Source organism: Oxyura jamaicensis, unplaced genomic scaffold (assembly GCF_011077185.1).
Source record: "Oxyura jamaicensis isolate SHBP4307 breed ruddy duck unplaced genomic scaffold, BPBGC_Ojam_1.0 oxyUn_random_OJ72166, whole genome shotgun sequence".
NCBI lineage: Eukaryota > Metazoa > Chordata > Aves > Anseriformes > Anatidae > Oxyura > Oxyura jamaicensis.
In genome coordinates, this window is record NW_023310897.1 from 19,806 (window position 1) to 28,319 (window position 8,514).

At 58.2% G+C, this 8,514-nt stretch overlaps 2 protein-coding genes across 4 annotated transcripts; both read left to right on the plus strand.

Annotated features, from left to right (window-relative positions):
- Nucleotides 1-550: 550 nt before the first annotated feature.
- On the plus strand, nt 551-2,742 carry LOC118159820 (free fatty acid receptor 3-like). Its single transcript, XM_035314373.1, has 2 exons — nt 551-559; nt 1,318-2,742. The coding sequence occupies exons 1-2, from the start codon at nt 551-553 to the stop codon at nt 2,557-2,559; spliced, it is 1,251 nt and encodes a 416-aa protein (XP_035170264.1). The 3' UTR covers nt 2,560-2,742.
- An 830-nt stretch (nt 2,743-3,572) lies between these two features.
- Nucleotides 3,573-6,227, plus strand: LOC118159816 (free fatty acid receptor 3-like). Of its 3 annotated transcripts, none has more exons than XM_035314367.1 (2): nt 3,573-3,794; nt 4,711-6,227. In XM_035314367.1, exon 2 carries the CDS (start codon nt 4,726-4,728, stop codon nt 6,112-6,114), a length of 1,389 nt encoding a protein of 462 aa, XP_035170258.1. In that variant the 5' UTR covers nt 3,573-3,794; nt 4,711-4,725; the 3' UTR covers nt 6,115-6,227. The 3 variants fall into 3 exon arrangements, with proteins under 3 accessions (XP_035170258.1, XP_035170260.1, XP_035170259.1); XM_035314369.1 differs by having other exon boundaries at nt 4,810-6,227; XM_035314368.1 differs by having other exon boundaries at nt 3,767-3,794; nt 4,693-6,227.
- The last annotated feature ends 2,287 nt before the right edge of the window (nt 6,228-8,514 follow it).

Genomic DNA, 8,514 nt, shown 5'->3' on the forward strand with positions numbered 1-8,514 from the left:
CCTGTCCCCAGGTAATGTTTCCCCCTCCAGTCTTGCCCTTTCTGGACAGGACCCAGGCATCATGGCACCCCTGATTCTCACCCCCCCCCCCTTGTTCACTCTGTCCCCACGCAGAGTGCAAGGGGACACTGTGGTCTACAGCGTCCTCAAGAGGAACGATGGAGCTGCGAAGGTACCCTTATGTCCCCACCATGTCACCCTGTGTCCCTCCATGCACTCAGTGTCCTTCATACCCCCAGTAACCTCCATGTCACCCTGTGTCCCATCACATCCACCATCTGTCCCCACAGGCCACTGAAGGACCCGACTATGAGAACGTCCCCGCTGGTCCCAGGGGCAGAGCTGGGGACAGGGACGGAGACGGAACACTGCTCTATGCTGCTCTGGCGCTGTCCCCCCCAGTGACACCCCAGGAACATGCTGGGGCCATGGGAGATGCTGTTGAATATGCAGCCCTGCGGCACTGAGACCTTGAGGACCTGGGTACACCAGGACGGAGGAAGGTGGCCACCAGGGTGATGTGGGGACATCAGGAAATATCCACTGGGACATGGGCAAAGTGGGGATATGGGGACACAGGACAACAGCCACCACAGAGGACATGGGAACAGGGGACATGGGGACTTGGGCAAATGGCCACCACAGAGATGTGGTCATAAGGGGAGTCAGGGGAGTCACAGCCAGATGGTGACATTGAGGGCAGGGGGACATAGGGGACTCCAGAGCTGTGGCCACTGCAGGGGCATGGCCTTGACCATTGTGACATGTCACCACTGGGGGGGGAGGGGGCGGGAGGGACACACATGCAAAACCAATGCCAGGACCACGGCTACCACTACCATTGGGCACTTGCCAGGACAGGGCTATGCTGGGGACATGCTGGGGACATGTCACAGCCCCTGAGGGAGCTGCCACCACCAATAAATTCCTCCTCTGGGTTAATCGAATGTCCCCTCTCCAGCCGTGATGGCTGGTTGGCTGGTCCTGTGGTTACACTGCGGGCGGGGTGGCAACTGGGGAAGGAGAGGAGTGGCAACCCAGGTCCCTTGGGTGCTGGAGGGCAGGGATGGGGTATTTATTCTTGTCTGTCCCTCCCCGCTGCTGTCCGTCCGTCTGCTGACACGGTAGGGTTCATTCTCCTCCTCCTTTTCAACAGCCCCCCCTTGCCCTCTCTCCCAACCTGGGCTCCCCAACCCAGAGCCCCCCTCCCTCCCCCCCCAACCTTCTGGCACTCCCCAGATTACCCTGGAAGCCTCCAGCCACCCTCCTAAGATCTCCACTCCCAACCCAGGGACCTGCTGCCCTGAACCCTGATAGACCCCGAGGGAGCCTGAGCGGATCGTGGCCCCCATCAGCTGCCCCATCTCAAGGCCCACTGGATCCTGTCTGCCATGTCCCCCCCCCCCCTTTGCCATCAACCACCGCCTGTGCCTGGTGGTCTATGCTGGTGCCTTCACCCTGGGGCTGCCCCTTAACCTGGTGGCCCTGGTGGCCCTGGGGGTGGCGGCACGGCGCCGGCGCCTGCTGCCCGCTGATGTCCTCCTCCTCAACCTGATCGTGGCCGACCTGGCACTGGTGGCCTCCCTGCCTGTCCGCATGGCTGAGGCTGCCTGGGAGGCCACCTGGAAGCTGCCGCCAGCCCTCTGCCCGCTCTTTGTCTTCCTCTTCTTCACCAGCGTCTACCTCACCACCCTCTCCCTCACTGCCCTCAGCGTTGACCGCTACCTCAGCGCTGCCTTCCCTGTCCAGTACCGCCAGCGCCGGCGCGCGGCCCATGCTGCCGTGGCTGCCGCTGGCTCCTGGGCAGCTGCCTTGGGCCACTGCAGTGTGGTCTACGTGGCTCAGCCTGGCCCTGCGGGCAACGGCACGGCCTGCTACACCCGCTTTGCTGGCCCGCAGCTGGCCACCTTACTGGCCCTCCGCCTGGAGATCTTCCTGGTGCTCTTCTGTCTGCCTCTGGCCATCACTGCCTTCTGCTACGGCCGCCTGGTCTGCATTGTGGCTGCCCTCCCCACTGCTGCCCAGGGCAGGAAGCGGCGGGTAGTGGCCCTGGCAGCTGCCACCATGGCGGCCTTCATCCTCTGCTTTGCCCCCTTCAACGTTTCTCACGTTGTGGGATACCTGCGGTGGGAGAACCCGCCGTGGAGGGCCTATGCCGTGCTGCTCACCACCCTCAATGCCTGCCTCGACCCCCTCATCTTCTGCTTTTCCTCTGACGCCCTGCGACGGGGCCTCTGGCAAGTCTGGGATGCGATGGGGTTCAGTTGGCTCCGGGCCAGGTGCCGGGCACCTTCCGAGCGAAGCAGGGGTCTGGCTGGGGGGGCTGGAGGTGAGGCGTTGGGCTTGTTGGCATGTCTGGGGGTCGGTGGCACTGAGCTGGAGGCATCTCAGGGGGCTTCAGGCCTAAGAGAGCCCCAAGGCAGGGCTTTGGAGGCTTGGGGCAACCGTGGGGGTCCCCAGACATCTGGGGATGGTATTGGGGGAGACAAGCGGCAAAGCCAGGCTGGAGCTTCTGGGGTGGCTGCGGGTTCTTGGGCTGGGCCCTGTGACTTGGGTTGAGTTGGCCCCTTCTACCCTTCCCCCAACCCTTGCCTTCACCCCCCCCCTCCCCCAAGGTTCAGGGCCATGGGGGGGGGGGGGGGGGGGGAAGGGACACGGATGCCTGGGTCCTCTCCTGGTTCTAGGAGAGCCAAGTGGGTGAAAGTACGGGATGGGGTGGGAACCTGGGCACTTGCACCCTCTCCAAGCTCCAGGAGAGCCAAGTGGGTGAAAGGAGGCTTGGGGGGCGGGGGGGGTGGGGGGGAGGATCATGGGTTCCTCCATGGTTCCTCCAGTCCCAGAAAGCTTCCGGGGGCTCTCCAAGTGCCCTGGAACTGGGCTGGGCAGGTGCCCCCTCCCCATTATCAGGGCAGAGCCTAGGGAGGGGGCACTTCCCCGCTGCTGTCCCAGATGGCCAGGTAGGACCCTAACCCTAACCTAGCCCTAACGGCCCTCCCCACCCCCCCAACTGTGGGGGTCTCCTGCTGCAAGGCATGATCCCAGGTGTCTGGGCTGGACCCTAACTCAGGCGAGCCGTGGCACTGGGAAGGGGGGGTAAGGGGGGGTGGTCTCTCCCTCCCCTGTGGCTAAATAAACATCCCTTATTATCCAGTGGTTAAAAATAGCTTGGTGGCTATTCCCAGGCCCTTTCCCCACCCTCTCTCCCCTCCCCTTCCCGCAGTATGTTTTCCCTCCCTCCTGTACCCACCCTCCCTCCGGTCTGCCAGTTTGGTGATGAGGCCACCAGTGGGCCCTGGGATGCTGGGGAGTGAGGGGTGGGCAGATTTGGAAGGCACCAGGGGGGCGATTAGGGGCACCCAGTGGAAATGGAGCCCTCCCCCCCCAGCTTCTCCCTCCCCCCCTTCTGCTGGTTCCTCTGCGGACGTGTGCCCATGAACGTGGCTGCTGTCTGTGGTCAGGAAACTTCAAACTTCCTCAACGTTGTTCAAAGCCACTTCCCCCCCGCACCACCCCCGGGGGACACAGACGTCCTGGGAACCCATCGTCTGGGATTTCCCCCTCTGCTCCCCAGACATACACACAACCCAGGCAGACACAGGCATCCCAGGGACCCCAGCATCCAGGTATCCTGCAGGACGTGTCCTCCACCCCAGAAGCACCCAGAAGAGGCAAGCACCCATCAGGGACCCCCCCCCCCCCCTTCCACCCCAGACCTTGGCCCCTCCCCAGGGAGTGCCCCAGGCTGTAATAGGAGGCACCCGGACGTCTGGGACCCATTGGTGACAGGAGCTGAGGTGAGCACAGGATGGGGTCCAGGCAGCAGGTGGGGGGGGGAGGGGATGGGGGGGGGGGGGGGGGGGGGGGGGGGGGAGGGGGAGGGAATGGATGATGAACAGGGACTGGGACACATGCTGGACAGGGGGATGTTTCCGGTCCTCTCCCCCCAGGCTAAGGAAGGATGCCTGGGAGGTCATGAGGGGAGACAGACACCTGGTTCCCTCACAGCTGCAGTGTGTGTGTGGGGTTACTGGAAGGAACTGGGAGAAACTGGGGGGGACTGGAACACAGGTACCATAGGAAGTTGATCTGGTGTAGGGAAGGGGGCAGGAGTGGGGCTGGAGGGTGCTTGGGATGCTCAGGTCCAGCCTTCCTCACCCACTTCTAAAATGTGTGTGGGAGACACAGGTCTCCCCCTACCCCGACATCTAGGTCCCAAGGGGGTGGGGGGGGAAGGGATCAGTCTCTTTGGTCCTTCTTATCCCACTCCATCCCTGATAAGTGACTCAGGGGCTTGGCAGAGGGGACCCAGGCACATGTCCAGCTGCTCCCCCCCCCCCCCCCCCCCCATCACCACCACCCCATGCCAAGCAGGAAGTGAGTTAAACAAATCAGGGTGGCACCAGACGCCCTGGTGTCTGGGTTGCCTCTGGGAGTGGGAGGAAATGGTGGAGCCAAGAGAGCTGCTTGGACACCTGGATCCCCTCAGGATGCACCAGTAGGAGCAGTGTAAGACCCTCCCCTCCCCCCCCCATACCTCCAGATGCCTTGGTCCTCTCCAAGTCCCCTATGGGTCCATTGGCTGGAGTAGGACAAGCCACCCAGCTGCCTACATCTCCCCCCAAATATGAGTCACAGCACGTAGCACTGCGTAACCCTTCCACCCACCCTGTCCTCCCCACTTCCCCTTTACAGGCCTACATTTCTCTGCAGCGCTGTCCTGCCACCATGTTGATCTTCATTGCTTACGTGTTGACCTTCATTGTGGGTTTGCCAGCCAACGTCTTCACCTTTGTTACCCTCCTGGGCAAGGCACGCCGCCGTGTAAACTCTGCTGACATCCTCCTGCTCAACCTGACCATCGCTGACCTCCTCCTCCTCCTCTTCCTCCCTTTCAAGATGGCAGAAGCAGCTGCTGACATGACATGGCCCTTACCGATTGTCCTCTGCCCTGTGGCCAACTTCTGCTTCTACTCCAGCATCTATCTCAGCAGTCTCTTCTTGGCAGCACTCAGCGTTGAGCGCTATCTTGGTGTCGTCTTCCCCCTCCAGTTCAAGAACAGGCGGAGGCTGGGGCGGACAATGGCTGCCAGCGCCATCCTCTGGCTTTTGGCCTGTTCTCATTGCTCCATTGTCTTTGTGGCACAATATCATGATGATAGTAGTAGACAGTCCACAGTCTTGAAGCTTGGTAGCTTTGTGGACAACGGGTCTTGGGGCTTTAGACCAGATGGCTCCATGGTCAATGGGTCCAAGCTTGGTGGCTATGGGATGTCCAACCCTGATGGCTTCAACCCCAACAGCTTTAACCCCAGTGGCCCCAGAATCTCCAGCTCTGATGGCCCCATCTCTACTGGCTTCAGCCCAAGTAGCTCTGGACTCTCCAGTCCTGATGGCTTCAACCCCAAGGTCTTCAAGATCCACAACCCCAATGGCTCCATGGTCAATGGTTCCAAGACTTCCAATGGTGACATCTCCATCCCCAATGGCTTCAGGATCTCCAGTCCCAGTGGCCCCAAGACCTATAACTCCAAAGTCTTCACCAACAATGTCACAACCATCCCTGGCATCTCCACCTGGCATCTCGCTGATGTCTCCTGGACCTCCAACATCCACAGCACGGCTGTTCCCAACCATCTTGCTGCTTCTAGCAGCCACAATGATACCAATAGCAACAGTACCTACAAATGCTATGATGACTTCTCAAAGGAGCAGCTGAGCTTTGTCCTCCCACTGCGGCTGGAGCTATTTCTTGTTCTCTTCCTCCTACCGTTTGCTGTTACTGTTTTCTGCTACATCAACTTTGTGCGGGCTCTCCTTGCCCGGCCTAATATCCCGCTGGAGAAGAAGCAACGGGCTGTGGGTTTGGCTGTGGCCACCATGGTCAATTTTGGGGTTTGCTTTGCACCCTACAACATCTCGCATGTGGTAGGCTTTGTGCTGCATGAGAGCCCAGCATGGAGGTCCTATATTTTGTTCCTCACCAGTCTCAATGCTGCTCTTGACCCTTTCATCTTCTACTTCTCCTCCACAGCTATACAGAGGGCTGTAGCTGGGGTGGTGGTGTCTGTGCGGGACAAGCTACGAGCCATGGTGGTCTGTTGTTATGGGGAGTGACCCCACGAGTACACCCTGCCCAGGATGTGGCTTGCTGACACACTGCTTTAGGGGGTGGGGTGGGGGGACACGACACAGACATGGACAGACAAAAGGCCTCACCATACGGGCTATGGATTTGATTGCATAAGGGCAAGTGGGGGTCTGGATTTGGGGGTGGGGTTGCACTTTGAAGGGCTTTGGAAAACTGTGATGTTTCCAATGTCCATGGTGTTATAGTCAGCTTGGACCAGTGGATCTGAGTCATGGCATAAATCAATGTCAGGTCATGGTGGTATCTGCAATGTCTTTAGGGCCATGCTGATGAGTTTGAAGTTGATGGTTTCTACACGTCTGTGATCTCCATGGGACCAAGGCCTCTTTGGTGCCATGAGGCCAAGGCCTCTGTGGGTTGGAGGGTCTACACCGATCCATGTGGACATCTTGATCTCTGACCTCTGTGGATTGCGGGCCTCTGTCCCTTGTGGCCCACACCATCCCCACCACCCCCCTGACTGCGCACCAAACGAGTCTGGAACTGCTGGACTGGCTGCAGAGCCATATGCTGGGCCCCATGGAGGTGGTGCCGGTGGCCACCAGCCTGCTGCTGTAGGAGCAGATGGCAACGGCACTTGCTGTGGGTCCTGCACTGTCTGCACCCCCCCCCCCCCCCTTGCTGAGTACTTGGAGGGGTCAGGATGCAGAACAGAACAACAATAGCTCACCTGCAAGGAGAATAAATATGGAGAAATAACTGAAATCTGAGGCTTTGGCTCTGTCACAGACCCTCTCCCCCCCACCCCCCACCCCAAAAAAATATTAATTAAAAAAAAAACCTCTCATGTTCCTCCCTCCCTGATCCAGGGCATCCAACCCCCTGAATGTCTTACTGCCCCCCTCTAGAAGCCCCCTAATGTGTCTGTATCCCTCCCTCCCTCCCCCCCCCGAAACCCCTGTGACACCCTTGTCCCCCTCGGCAGCCCTATTTGTTCTCCACTCATGAGGGTCTTGGGGAGCTCTGGGTGGTCCTGAGGGGCTGTGGGAGAACATTCAGGAGTCTGGGGTCCATTTGTGTCCTGATGGGTTCTGAGGGGGTTGTAGGGGCAGTGTGTGTTTGTGGGGGGCACTGGGAGGATTTGGGGGGTATTGGGCAGCTCTAGGGGGTGGAGGAGAATGGGGTGACACTCAACACATTAACAGAAAGTCAATCTAAGTGCAAGGAAATAGTAATGTTTACCTTTATCTGTTATTTAAGTGTCCATATTGCTGTTATTGATTCCTCCATACTTGTTGGTAACATCTCAGTACCTTCCTGCTGCTGTCTAGAGCCTTCCAGAAGCATCTAGGGCACACTGGGAGGCCTCTGCAGTGTTCTAGAGAGCATTTTGGGTCTTGGAAGACCTCTAGAGTACACTAGATGACACTAGAGTACTGTGTAAAGCTACCAGTATACTCTGAATACTGTCTAGAGACCCCAGTACCTTCCAAGAACCCTCTAGTGTTGTCTAGAGACCCTCTCAGGGCCTCTCCAGTGACCCCAGTGCTCCCTACAGCATCTTAGAACAATCCCAGTACCACACACCTGCAGAGGATCTAGAATACAGCAGAGGAACACAGAAGGCCTCCAGTGTGCCAAAAAGAGCAGTAGAGAGCCCTGCAACGCCTTCAGAGGCTTCCGTTGGGAGCACTTTTTGATGGGAGAAAGTGGCGCTGTACATGTTTTTTAGGGTCCTACTTAGGGTTTGGCTCAGTGTTCCGGTTATGGTTATGCTTAGGGAAATGCTTATGTTTGGAAAGAATGAAGGTGCAGAGTCCTGGGGCGTGTGGGGTTAAGGTGTACGCAAAGGCTTCTGTTGAGACCACTTTTTGATGGGAGAAAGTGGCGAGGGAAATCTCCCTCCATTATTAAATCATAATTGTGGACATCTTCCTAGTCCCCTGCATTCTAGGAACACAAATCCTTTCTAGCCACCATTAAGTGATGCGTTACTGACATCTCTCTATAGCCAAGGCACAAAGTGTGCTACAGCCTCAGCTATGAGAGTTATAAGTCTCATTCCTATGTTTCAGAACCTATGTTCTAGAACCTAGAATATAGGGTTCGGGTTCGGTTTCGGCTTCGGCTTCGGATTCGGCTTTGGGTTAGGGTTTAGGGTTAGGGTTCGGGTTAGGGTTCAGGTTAGGGTTCGGTTTCGGGTTCGGGTTAGGGTACGGGTTCGGGTTAGGGTTAGGGTTCGGGTTCAAGTTCGGGTTTGGGTTAGGGTTAGGGTTAGGGTTAGGGTTAGGGTTCGGGTTAGGGTTCGGGTTAGGGTTAGGGTTCAGGTTAGGGTTAGGGTTAGGGTTAGGGTTCGGGTTAGGGTTAGGGTTAGGGTTAGGGGTTAGGGGTTAGGCTTAGGGGTAAGGTTAGGGTTAGGGTTAGGG

What these genes read in the sequence shown, in the direction of transcription:
- LOC118159816 (XM_035314367.1), top strand. Translation starts at nt 4,726, where the DNA reads ATGTTGATCTTCATTGCTTACGTGTTGACCTTCATTGTGGGTTTGCCA.